The sequence below is a fragment of the Pelodiscus sinensis genome, chromosome 2, assembly GCF_052426305.1.
Source record: "Pelodiscus sinensis isolate ZL-2025 chromosome 2, ASM5242630v1, whole genome shotgun sequence".
NCBI lineage: Eukaryota > Metazoa > Chordata > Testudines > Trionychidae > Pelodiscus > Pelodiscus sinensis.
The window spans coordinates 119,852,736-119,866,461 of NC_143053.1; the positions used below are offsets into that span (position 1 = coordinate 119,852,736).

Here is a 13,726-nt window from a genome sequence, read left to right on the forward strand (position 1 = left end):
ACTGTGATTGACTAAAATAATTAAGCTATCAGTTAACGCCAAAACTCTTTCACTCCTTGGTTCAATATATAATTGCCAAGCTACAGCATGTCTTGAGATACAGAAATAGTTTGGAGGGACACATTTTGCCCGACTGCTGTTTTACAGCTTTAATTGAAGCCCATGGTAGCTATTGTGGACATGTACAAAAGGCAGACTTTGAGACATAGGTAGAAATATGGTCACCCTAGCCCAATTAGTTCAGCAAAGCATTTAACAACATGCCCTAACTGCTGTGCTGAATTAGGATCTGGGAGATTTGCCATTGATTTTTGTGGGAGTTAATTTGGGATCACTATTAGGAAACACATAACTTAATATGATGTATTTAGAATTCTTGGCTCACGGAAGATGTCAGAATATCATTAGAACTCAATTACGCTACCTGTAAAATTGAGGAAGATTGTTCTTTTGGACAGACAGTTGGGCAAGAGGAGGGCAGAATCTTACTTTGGCACTTACTCCTTTTCCTCCTTCAGAGGGGTAGCTGATTTAGTCTTTAACTAGAAAAGCTTAAAAAACAACGAGTAGTTGAGTAGCACCTTAAAGAGTAACAAAACATGTAGCTGGTATAACCCGCTTCTTCAGACGACTGGACTACAGTGGGTTTTGCCCACAAAAGCTCATGATACCATCCACATGTTTTGTTAGTCTTTAAGGTGCTACCAGATTATTCATTGTTTTTTAAGTTTTTCCTTTTCCTTCTGTACCCCTGAAGTCTGTCACACCTGTTCAAATAAACCTTAAACCTTTTTGCACAGGTTCCAGCAACACTTCTAACAAAGCACAGAATCTTGGAACATGTCAAAGTTGATGAAGGTAGAATCAATTATTGACAGAGGTATTCCTCACTCCCAGCCCCCCTGGGAAACAAGCTTACAACCCCAGGCTACTACTTGTTAGTCATAGGAAAGCTCAGAAATTCTACCTTAGATGTAGGGATCTGCACTGATAAACAGAAGATTTGGGTTTAATTCCTCTTTTGACAATCACAGGTCACTAGGAAGGAAAGTGATGCTAAGAACTGAAAGTGACCAGCTAGTCAAAGCAAATTCTTTAATTCCAACTTCACAAGTAGAATAGTGATAGAAATGTAGCCGTGTTAGCATTTAGCAGTATTTTACTTTTATTGCTTGGGAAATTAACAATAAAATAAACAATTGTAAAATATCTATGGCACCAGCAACAAACTTTAAATGCCAATTTAGAATAGACACTCTGTTTGCAATACACTGAAGACATAGTATGTTTACTTGTAATACTGGCAATCAATTCTGACAACCTATTCCTGCCTACTAGATTTTTGTTACCTGGCTGTGGGTTGAAATGAATGAAACAGTCACAACAGGAAATCTCTCCATTCCAAATCTCTCATGATAAGAATGTTGCAGTGGGCAGCAAGAAGGGAAACCGGACACAGAGGAATGCATGTCAGCAATACCGGTTTTTGCTTTCCCTCTCCAGCCTGATAATTGTGACACTACACAACCCTCATTTTGGAGAGTTAGTAAATTCCCTAACCTCCTCACCCCCAAATAAAAATTAAACAAAAATACCCCACCACTCAGAAAAGAACCTTTGAATTGTGGGGAATAGTCACTTCGATAAAGCTGTTTCAATATAACATTTGAATCAATATAACATAAGGACCCCAGAATCATCTTAAGAGTCATGATGTTACATTGACGTTTCCTGGAGTTAAATGTACTTTATACATGAGGAGGGTTGTTGTAACACATACATTAATTTCTATTTTTAAATGACTAGCATCAGTATCAGCACATTTAAAGGTAAAAATTATTCTAAAAAATGTCACGATGAAAATGATTAAAAATAAATGGAAAACTAAATTTCTTGCTATTAAATATAACCGCTAAAGATCTTGGAATAACTCTAACATTAATTTAATGTCAGAGCTTGCCATCTATAATGTTTGAATATTTACCTTTCCCTCAATTTTACTCCCCCAGATAAAAATTAAAATATATGTAATTTTTCACAAAATGGTGTGTAAACAAGTAATTTCTCGCTGAATTGATTCTAAATTCTGCTCTCTAGCTACTGTCTGAATTACAGGTCAGTAGACTCAGTAGCTTTTCTGGCTTTTGCCCTTAGTACAGGATAATGATGTCAGGAAATAATTTCATTCTTTCAAACGATCTGAAAAGCAAATTTAGCTTTGGAACCCTCTTCTTACACAAAACCTGTATGCAATGGGTCTGCTCCTATGCAAGTCATAAACCCCCCATTAACTACAATCATTCAGAATCATCACTTATGATCTACCATATATTTGATGGTGTTTGTGAGTGAGCCAGTCTTTCTGTCTGTCTAAGAACTCCTCCTAAATGGTAAGAGCTAGGACTATCAAATTCACCAGCCAATACAGCTTCCTCTTATCATAACTTATTGCAAAGTAAGGATTTGGTTGTGCAGAACCAAGGCGGACTGAAGCTCTCCTCTCCTTTCCTCTCCTCACTCCCCATGTATACAGGGACACAAAACCGTACAGAATCACCAGGCAGATGAAAGGCCCTGGCTAGGGGCATCCCACCTCCCTGAGCTTTCCACCTCACAGGTGCCCTTTAGGAAGGGGTGGGGCGGGGCAAGAGGGAGAGCTGCAGCCAGTGTTCCCTCTAAAGTTAAACTGTGCAACAGCACAGCTACACAGGTGATTAATCAGCCTTGCCCAGTCAGTCAGCTACATGCAAGGAACTCTGAGCCTCTGACTGGGTAGGGCTGATTAATCAACTGGCTGCAGCTCTGCTCACCATGATTTTTACAGGGACATTACAGGCTGTTCCCCTTTGTCAGGAGAAAATACAGTTTATTGCATTCTTTAGCCTGGCTGGAGAGCACAGGGAGCAGATGAATCTGGGCCTACCCCAGGCTGGGGACAAGCTCTCTCCCCCTGTTCCTGCCTGCTATACCTGCAATGGACATGGAGAGGTGCTTCTCACTGGGCCTCAAGCTGCTATGGTGACAGAGAGCTAGGATAGTCCTTTCTCCTCCTGGCAGCCTGCATACTGGGCCCCTCATCCCCAGCTCCACCCCAGAGCAATGATTTAAATGAAGAAAAACTGTAATTAAGGATCCAAGCAATGTGGATACATCTTCTGCTAGTGTTAATATATTTGTCTTGGTTTTTAACTGAGTGGCATTGAAAAATATATAAATCTTTCCAACAATTATTCCAGAATTTTCTAACTTGGGAACCTGGTAAGCAGAATGCTTTTTCAGAGGTCTGAAAATCAGGCAATGTGACTAAATACAGATTTAGTTGCCTAATTTTAGACATCCAACTTTCAAAATCTCTTGAGTAACTGCACTGTACTGAAAATATGAAAAGCAGCATAAAAAGTGAAATTTCACTATACTAAGAGGCTATGTCTACATTGGCATGATCTTGCGTAAATACTCTTTAACACAAGAGTTCTTGCGTTAAAGTATTTGCGCAAGAGAATGTCTACATCGGCATGTGCCTTTGCGCGAGAGATGGCTTTTGTGCAAGAGCATCCATGCCAGTGTAGACACTCTCTTGCACAAGCTCCAATGGCCATTTTAGCCATCGGGCTTTCTTGCGCAAGAAATTCATGTTGCCTGTCTACACCGGCCTCTTGCGCAAGAACAGTTGCACAAGAGGGCTTATTCCTTGGCGGGAGCATCATAGTTCTTGTGCAAGAAGCACTGATTTCACACATTACAACATCAGTGTTCTTGTGCAAGAACTCCCCGCCAGTATAGACAGGCAGCATGTTATTGCGCAAAAGTGGCTACTTTGGAGCAAGATCGCGCCAATGTAGACACAGCCAGATTCTAGAGAGAGAGAGAGAGAGAAAGAGAGCAGAAATAAGGCAGACTAATATTCTGTACTTAATTACCTCTTTATCTCCTGTGCCAGGCTCTGGTTCACTGATTCTTTCTTCCCAAAAGCTTCTCACCCTCTCCACCTTTTCCAAGCACTCAAAAAAAGCGATTTTGCCTAGTTTGGTACTGTTGTATTGGGTATTGATTTCTTCCAGCCTGTTAATCTTAAATAGCTTTGTGTTGTACCCAATTAGGTTACCATCTTGATCTCTCTCCAACTTGGTTTCATATATCAGTGAATACTCGTGATGTCTGACATCTTCCCTTTCTTGTCTGTAATGAGGAGAGACAAATGAAACATTAGCATGACACATTTTTAACTTAGAAGCAAATCAACCATGTAACACAAATGTTATATACATTTTTCTTCTTAAAGTGTGTGTTTAGTTGTTATGAAAATACAAGATTAATGTCACCAGTCAGAACCAGGTATTTTCTGGACTGAAAATGTTCAGCCTATCTATAGAGGTTAAGGCACTAAATAATTTAAATAAATTCCAAAATAGCTCTCTGAGTGGACCTTCTATTCTGGAATAAAAGTGATTTTATTCCACTTTAGAAACACACTAATTATTCTGGAATAAAATTACTTTTATTCTGGGATAATGTCTACATAGGGAGCTATTCTGATCAACTTCCCTGTGTAGATAAGCAATCTCGAAATTCCATTTTCACATCTGTATAAAAAAGTGTTGCACTCACACATTGGAAAAAAAGTCTCCTAATACTACAGATTTTAATTGGGGAGATGAGAGTGGAATCTAACACTTCAATAGTAAAGAGACTCAACTTATTCTATCCCTAAAATCTAAAGTGAATAAAATGTTTGAATTATTTGTGTAAACTCAAATACAACATCCTTGTGCTAGTTAATGAGCACAGATCAATCCAGTTGCTTTGTTTATTGTTTGCATTTTGCTCAACCTGGATATACACACTACATATTATACAGAGTAAATTAGAATTTAAATATTCTTTCATTGCTATTAGTAACATAGATAAGTACTTTGAATAATAGAGGATTGTATAATGTACTTAAACATGATTTTCAAACAGAAAAATTATTTGATATCATTTAAACTAGATGGCTGTGTCTAGACTGGCAAGTTTTTCCGGAAAATCAGCCACTTTTCCGGAAAAACTTTCCAGCTGTCTACACTGGCCGCTTGAATTTCCGCAAAAGCACTGACTTCCTACTGTAAGAAATCAGTGCTTTTTGCGGAACTACTATGCTGCTCCCGTTCGGGCAAAAGTCTCTTTTGCGCAAAACTTTTGCACAAAAGGGCCAGTGTAGACAGCTGAGATTTGTTTTCCGCAAAAAAAGCCCCAATCGCGAAAATGGCGATCAGGGTTTTTTTGCGGAAAAGCGCGTCTAGATTGGCACGGACGCTTTTCCGCAAAAAGTGCTTTTGCGGAAAAGCGTCCATACCAATTTAGACGCTCTGTTCTGAAAATGCTTTCAACTGAAAACTTTTACGTTAAAAGCATTTCCGGAAAATCATGGCAGTCTAGACATAGCCGATGTGTGCATGCACATTATAGATTGTGCTAGGTCAGTAGACCTTCCAGTTGATCTTATGCTACTCATTCCTGGAACCGTGCCTTGTTGCTGAGTTATGACTCCCCAGTGCAGGAAAGGTATTTTTGAAGCCTTTTTCTTCTCAAAACCCTACTGAGTAGGCTTTCTACCTTTGCTATATGTGTTAATTATTTAGCTGATATATTCCAGGACTGAATCTAGCCAACAATATATTTTGAAGATTGCTTTAAGCAAGAGTGTTGAGGAAAATATTTTAAAACATAGACAGATCACAGGCTTTAATCCAGGTAAACATAATTCTGTGGTTTCCATTACTCAGTTTCAGAGGCTCTGAAATGCTTTTGGACTGCGCAGATATAAAGAGTGCTTTCTAATGTGAGAAAAGTATCCCAATGGCCAAGTCTAATTAGGCTCCCTGTAATCACTTAAGACCACATCCTTCCCAAGCTCATGATCACCAAATGTGGCAATTTAAGGAGGGTAAAAACTCCTAATAAAAAGGGTACATTGTTCCCTAACCAAATGATGATCAATCAGCTGGGGAAAAACGTCAAAGCTTGACAAGCCTAGAGATCTTGACTCAGGGCTAGCATCCTACCAAATGCATTGGCCATTTTGGTTGATGATCGGATTTAAAACAAAATGTATATTTAATTATGTCAGCTATTTAAATGTCAGTTGTTGTACTTGTAGGGATCCTGACACAAAAAGTTATTGTGGGTGTGTGCATGGGGGTGGGGAGGAGAACACAGAACTACTACCCTTAGTTTTGTGCTGCTGGTGGTGGCAGTGCTGCTACCAAAGCTAGACAGCAGGGGAGCAGTGGCTGCTGGGAAGGAACACAGCTCTGAAGGCAAAGCTGCCACCAGCAGCAGCACAGAAGGAAGGATGGCCTAGTTTGGTATTGCCATGCTTACTTCTGTGCTGCAGAGTTGGACTCTCAGGGTACGTCTAGACTGCAGAGTTTTTCCCAACCTATGGGTCGGGACCCAAATATGGGTCACCATTACATTTCAAAAGGGTTGCCAAGTGGCTCTGCCCTCCCTCCTCCCCCCCATTTTTGCATTGCCTTGGATCACCAAGTCTTCCTGAATTGTTAGAATGGCTCTCCACCTGGTCTCCTGGGTCTCCTGGCTGGTCTAGACACAGCCTCTGTCAGCAGCTGCCATTCTCCAGTCACCAAGGTCAGAAGACAGCAGTGCAAAAGTAAGGGTGGCATGGAATGGCATTGCCACCCTTACTTCTGTGCAGCTGCTGACAGGGTGCTGCCTTCACAGCTAGGTGTCTGATCAATAGCTGCTGCTCTCCAGACGCCCAGCTCTGAAGACAGCACAAAAGTAAGGGTGGCAATACTGTAACCCTCCTAAAATAACCTTCTGATCCCCCTGCAACTGCCTTTTGGGTCAAGATCCCCAATTTGAGAAATTCTGATCTCCCCCGTGAAATCACACAGATTTCATGTGGATGGGAAGAGACCAGATTTCATGTTCTGTGACACATTTTTCACAGCTGTGAATTCGATAGGGTCCTATTCAGGGCTGTGATTTAGAGGGCAGGAAACGAAAGAAAAGGGGGAGGGGCATTGCTAACATATTACTTCACTCCTTTCCTTTATTATCTTAACACCTCCCTGAAACAACATGGTAAACAAGGGAAGGCTTCCAGGGTTCAAACAATTATGGAATTCAACAGCAGCAACCTCTACTACAACACTGATAAGATAGACAGCAGAGTACCCCCAGTACTCTTTAGTAATCTGGGGAAGCAGAAACCTCTGAGACTGGGCCTAGAGCAATCTCTTACAACAGAAACAGGATTCATCTGTCCTAATTCTACATTGTAACTCTGGTCTGGGCTGCGTTAGGGAAAAGATGGACCTAAAACAGCTCTTCATCGAAGACTTGCTGTACTGCATATTCCATAAAGTGATATGGAAACTTTTGGGCACAGTATTAATGATAATCTATAAGCCTTCATCACAAGTTATAACAGCAACTTCAGCAGTTACCTTTTCTACATACCAGTATTTTGCCAGATACTTTCAAGATTTAAGTAAAAAACCAGTTACTATTACACAGTAGCCAGATTTGTTTACATCTCAGTCTCATCTTAACATGAGTATGACCTGGAAAGATAGGAACAGTTATATGAATTAATATTTAAAACTAATTGGCTGCATCTAGCCTGGCAAGTTTTTCCGCAAAAGCAGGTGCTTTTGCGGAAAAACTTGCCAGCTGTCTACACTGGCCGCTTGATTTTGCGCAAAAGCACTGACGTTATACTGTCCGAAATCAGTGCTTCTTGCGCAAATGCTTTGACGTTCCTATTCGGGCAAAAGCCCTTTTCCGGAAATGCTTTTGCACAAAAGGGCCAGTGTAGACAGCTGAAAACTATTTTGCGCAAAAAAGCCCCGATGGCGAAAATGGCGATCGGGGCTTTCTTGCACAAAACTGCATCTAGATTGGCACGGGCGCTTTTCCGCAAAAAGTGCTTTTGCAGAAAAGCATCCGTGCCAATCTAGACGCTCTTTTCCGCAAATGCTTTTAACGGAAAAACTTTTCCGTTAAAAGCATTTGCGGAAAATCATGCCAGTCTAGACGTAGCCAATGTGTATTAGGAGGAAAAAATAACAAATGAAAGATTTACCACTGGGTCAACTTTAGCTAATGAACTATGGTTCCAACTGAACTAGTTATTATACTTTCCTGTCTAGTAAAAACCATGTTATGTTTTGTACAATGTAGGGTATCAGGAAGACTTTTTTTAAAAATACCCAAATAATTAACAACATTAATTTAAAAAACTAACAACTGACTCCTCTCAGAAAAAAAAATATCTTTCCAAGTGTTTTGATAGACTGTGAATCTAACAAAACAAATCCCTGGGGCCCAATTCTGATTTCACTTACACCAGTGTTTCTCAAAGTAGGCTGTAGCCCCACTCTGAGGCTATGTCTACACTGGCCCCTTTTCCGGAAGGGGCATGTAAATTTCACTAGTCGTCGTAGGGAAATCCGCGGGGGATTTAAATATCCCCCGCGGCATTTACATAAAAATGTCCGCCGCTTTTTTCCGGCTTTTAAAAAAGCCGGAAAAGAGCGTCTAGACTGGCCCCGATCCTCTGGAAAAAGTGCCCTTTTCTGGAGGATCTTATTCCTACTTTGAAGTAGGAATAAGAGCCTCCAGAAAAGGGCACTTTTTCCGGAGGATCGGGGCCAGTCTAGACGCTCTTTTCCGGCTTTTTTAAAAGCCGGAAAAAAGCGGCGGACATTTTTATGTAAATGCCGCGGGGGATATTTAAATCCCCCGCGGATTTCCCTACGACGACTAGTGAAATTTACATGCCCCTTCCGGAAAAGGGGCCAGTGTAGACGTAGCCTGAGAGAGCTGCTAATAGGCCTGTTTGGATTGTTCACTTAACAGTTCCACAGCCATGGAGCCTCACATGGAGAAGTGGGTCTGGCCCACGAAAGCTCATCGTCTAATAAACCATCTTGTTAGTCTTTAAAGTGCTACATAGTCCTGTATTTTGATGGAGCATAGGCTGTGTTTCAGTGTTTGCAGCCAAGCAGCAAGGGCCAGGGCACTGCTTCCTGAGTCTCCCCTTGGCTGCAGCGCCTAAGTAAATGAGCTAGAGAGGCCCACTAGCAGCTTTCTCAGAGTGTGGCCATGGCCCACTCTGAGGGTATATCTACACTGCCACCCTAGTTTGAACTAGGGTGGCTAATGTAGGCATTCGAAGTTGCAAATGAAGCCTGGGATTTAAATATCCCGGGCTTCATTTGCATTTTGCCGGGCACCGCCATTTTTAAATCCCCCTTAGTGCGGACTCCGTGCCCGTGGCTATATGCAGCTATACGTTCCACGAGGAGTAACGGTAGTTCGAGTTAGAGAGCCTAATTCGAACTACCTACTCCGTGCCACGTGTAGCTACCGGCACGGAGTCCGCACTAAGGGGGATTTAAAAATGGCAGCGCGCGGCCAGATGCAAATGAAGCCCAGGATATTTAAATCCCGGGCTTCATTTGCAACTTCGAATGCCTACATTAGCCACCCTAGTTCGAACTAGGGTGGCAGTGTAGACATAGTCAGTGTTTCTCAAGGCTACACCCATGTGAAATCAAAGAAACTCTGTGGTGTTACAGTTCACAATTTGCATGAAGGAGTCAGGATTTATTTAAAAAATGTCTGAAGTATTGCCGGGGTGAATTTCAATAGTGATAGTACACATCTCAGAAATGTTTATTAAAGTTCATGACTTTTTATTGTTTGAAGTTAAGGTATGACGGTGAGTTATATTGGTTCCTTCATGGTAACAATGGTTATTACTCAGAATAGCAGGCATAATACAAGAAAGGAAAGAGTAAAGACAAAAATAAATGATAAAAGAAAAGTGGGGCCACTTGCATCACATTCAAAGTTAAGAATGTGCACTTGAGCAAATTAGGGCCTCAATCTGAGACAAGTTATTGCCAGAAATATTTCACAGTATGCAACAATTTAAAAAAGAGTGAATGCTTCAAAAAAGGAACAAATAACTTTTAAAAGATTCTGCTTCCAAATTTTTTCAAAACACTATTGAGTAGCACCAACGACAGGCACCAGTAGAAACTCCAAACAAAATAAACTGGAATAAAAATGTGTGAATACATTCAAATAACACTTTTTCCCCCCAGATGTAATCCAGCAATTCTTAAATCTCAGCAACCCCCCCCCCCCCCCCCATTTTACTGAGCCATACTCCTTTGGGAGAAGCCGCACATGAGTTATGCTCCTTTCCCAGCCCCAGAGTGCCAGCCTTGAAAAGCTACGTGCAGCTGAAAACTGGTCTGTCTCTTTCAGCAAATTGAAACTGGTCTGAGGGCAAAGGGACACCAGAGAACCACAGGTGCTGGAACTAGGGCTAACGCCGGGTGCCGCTACACCTCCGGCTTCAACCGGTTTCTCGCATCCACAGGGTTTACAGTGTGGTTCAGTGGCTCTCAAGACCCCTCTCCTATAGAATTGTTCCAGGGCCTCTGCAGAGAAGAGGCCTCCCTCTCCGTAGGTCTGAATACACCCGGGGGAAAGGGCTACAGCTCTCCGTGTCTCTCTAGAGCAGGAAGCGACGCTAACCCGCCTTCCCCCGCACAGCAGCAGGACTACACCTCCCGAAAGGCTACACGCTGCGGGCGCCGTCTAGAGAAGGAAGAGACAGACGCGGGCCGGTCATTTTCCTTTCCCGCCTGCGTGGGCTGTGGCCCTTAGGACTCGGCCTGCCCTGCGGCTCTGAGCGCCGGGGAGGGGAGCAATTAGCAGCGGCAGCCCCAGCAAGGGAGGCCGCTTGACGGCGGGCAGCAGCAGCAGCAGCTGCTCCGGCCCAGGCGGGGAGCCGCAGGGGGCATGGAGGGGAGCGGGGCGCAGGACGCGCCGCTAGTGAGCTGCCCCGTGTGCCTGTGCGAGCTGCCCGCCACGCACATCAACGCGCACCTGGACGGGTGCTTGCAGGAGGTGGGGAGGGGCGGCGAACCGGAGCCCTCCAGCAAGAAAATGCGGCTCTCCGGGCCCTTGGGGGGCGGCGGCAGCAGCAGCGAGGAGGAGGAGGAGGAGGAGCCGAAGGGGGGCAGTGGCCCCGCTGGCGCCCCCATGTTCCCCTTGTTCCACAAGGGCCGGGCGGCCGCAGCCTCCCTGGGGACTCCGGGCAGGGCAGCGGGGGCTCGTAAGGGAGGAGCTGCTGTTGCCGCTGCCGGAGGCCAGGAGCAAGGGGCAAGCCCGGCCCCAGCCCGCCCCAGGCCGGCTGCCAGCCCCGAGAGCCAGGCGGCTGCCCTGCGCGGGGAGACCGTGGCCCAGAAGCTGGAGGGGAAGCCCCTGGCCGATAAGCTGCGGCCGGACGCCTTGGGGGACTACGTGGGGCAGGATCAGGTGCTGGGAGAACAGACCCTCCTGCGGTCCCTGCTGGAGGCTCACGAAATCCCCTCGCTCATCCTCTGGGGGCCCCCTGGCTGCGGCAAGGTGAGTGGCGCCGTGGCCGCTTGAGCGGTCCAAGGGAGCCCCGGCCTGAATGTGTCGCCTTTCCTGGGGCCATCTCCTGTCCAGAGCTCTGCCCGGCTTCCACCCGTGCCACCCGCACGTTGACGCCGGCCTTGCAAATTCCGGCCAACATGGAAAGTGCGAGGGGAGGCAGGAGTTGTACCCAAACACAGCTTCCCCATCCATTCTCTGTTCCTGCTCTGAATTTCCCAGCACGTGGGTCCATGAATATCCTAGTAGACAGGCAAAGTGAGGGAGGCACTAGGTTTTGTTGAACCAACTTCTGTTGATGAGAGAGTCAAGCTTTTGAGCCACACAGTGCTCATTTTCAGGTCTCCATGGCTTTGAAAGTAGTCTGTGTTACCTTCAGGGAATTTGGTATAATAAAATATTTTGCCTCACCCACCTTGTGTGTCTAATATCCTGGGATGGACCAGGCTAGAACAGGCCTGCTGTTCTTTACTGTTCATCTTCTCCAAGTACTTTAGTCGGCCTATGCATTTCTATAGGTCTCAGTGCCATGGGGCAGTGCTTACCAGGCTAATGACATAGCCTTCCCTTTAGTAAGCAGGACGTCTGACAATGTTTCTGTACAGGTGACCCCCAACTTGCAACAGGATCGGTTCCCCCTGGCTTGTCTGGATCTGGCCCCCGAGCCTCACCCCTTCCTCCAGCGTTGGAGAGCCTGCACTGGTGCTCCAGTTCCCCCGCCATTCCCCCACGGGGCTGGAGCACACAAATCTACTAGCCTGAGCGCCTCCCCCCTCCAAGCTCTGGTGTGCCAAAGGAATGTTTTTGTCCTTCTCAATCTGAGCGTTTTTTGTTTTGTTTTTCTTTGCTTCTCACTTGTGTGCGGCCCCCAACCCAAAATAAGGTCCCCACCCCTGTTATAGTAGGTCAAGAGGCATTTTGCTGACATTGACTATCTGCAGGCACAGCCCCCAGCAGCCACAGTTCGCTGTTTCTTGGCCAATGGGAGCTACAGGAAGCAGTGAGCCACAGGGATATGCTGGTTGCTCATTGCTAATCTAGTCTGACCCCCTGAATAAGAGAGGCCATAGAACTGACCCAAAATAACTTCTAGAGACTATCTTTCATTAAAAAAAAGTCTTAGGTTTAAAATTGGCAGTGATCGAGAATCCACAGAGGTTAGTATGGTGTACTGGTAAGAATGGGACACTGGTACCAGCCCTTACATGGCTAGCATCAAAGCACTGCCATGACTGTTTTAATGTTGCTGCCCCCCTTTGGCAGCCCTGCCAGTAGGTTCAGCAGTGCTCCTGGACCCTGCTGGCAGGACCACTAAGGCTGGGGTTCTTGTGCAAGTAGTCTTGCGCAAGAACACGTCCACACTGCCATGTGCAAGCTGTGCTTTTGCGCAAGAGCATCCATGGCAGTGGGGACGCTCTCTTGTGCAAGAAAGCTCTGACGGCCATTTTAGCTATAGGGCTTTCTTGCGCAAGAAACCCCTGCCAAGTGTCCACACTGCCCTCTTGCGCAAGAGCTCCTGCGCCAGAGAGCTTACACCTGTTAAAAAAGAGCCATAGCTCTTGTGCAAGAAGCCCTCTCTTACCACGCCATACTGTAAATTTCCTTGCGCAAGAGCGGGTGGGCAGTGTGGATGCTCTGTGGCTTCTTGCGCAAGAATGGCCATACTTGTGCAAGAAGCCACTAGTGTAGACATAGCCTAAGGGTGAGGGGAAAAGGGACAACTGCCCTGGGACCCAGAAATTTAAAAGTGCCTGGGGTTCCCGACTGCCACTACTGCAGAAGCCACGACAGTGGAGAGGAGCCCCAGGCCCTTCAGATCACTGCTGAAGCCCCTGGGCTCCTAGCTACCATGGCAGCGGTAGCCATGAAGGGGTGACTGGGTGGGGCGGGGGAGGGGGAAAGAGGAAATACGATGCCCAGCCTCTATTCTTCTGCCTGAGTCCCTGTCTCTTCCAGGGGCTCAGAGCAGCCACTGCTCCTCATCCCCACACCTTGCCAAGTGCATCAGTGTTCTGGTAATAACTTTCACCCCGAGACTCCACCATAATTTTTGGTAAGTGGTTAAAAAATATGCCTTATTAAAATTTACATCTTATAAATGCCATCTTATTTTGTGAATAATAATTAAGTTTCTATTAAAAGTGGGACCTGAAATGCACTGTGTGAATCTTGAGGGGAGAAGGGCTTTTTGGGAGGCGTGATTGTTTTCTTTTGATTTTGTTCGTGCCCTTCTCTATTTATAAATAGGTATGATTTATTTCTAAGTTAACTTTCAGCTTTT

The 13,726-nt window shown here is 45.1% G+C and overlaps 2 protein-coding genes across 4 annotated transcripts in view; one reads left to right on the forward strand and one right to left on the reverse strand.

Moving 5' to 3' along the window:
• The window catches only part of MYLK4 (myosin light chain kinase family member 4), a 137,669-nt gene that overhangs the window by 113,299 nt on the left and 10,644 nt on the right, over window positions 1-13,726 (reverse strand). For both annotated transcript variants that reach the window (XM_075921353.2, XM_075921354.2), the window contains exon 2: window positions 3,921-4,179. In XM_075921353.2, coding sequence (XP_075777468.2) covers window positions 3,921-4,179 — 259 coding nt within the window. The remainder of the gene's footprint in view (window positions 1-3,920; window positions 4,180-13,726) is intronic.
• WRNIP1 (WRN helicase interacting protein 1) overlaps window positions 10,762-13,726 on the forward strand; it is a 42,556-nt gene continuing 39,591 nt past the window's right edge. Inside the window, exon 1 of one of the 2 annotated variants that reach the window (XM_075921355.2) lies at window positions 10,762-11,436. In XM_075921355.2, coding sequence (XP_075777470.2) covers window positions 10,828-11,436 — 609 coding nt within the window. In that variant the 5' untranslated portion in view covers window positions 10,762-10,827. The remainder of the gene's footprint in view (window positions 11,437-13,726) is intronic. The other variant, XM_014569769.4, reaches the window with a different exon arrangement.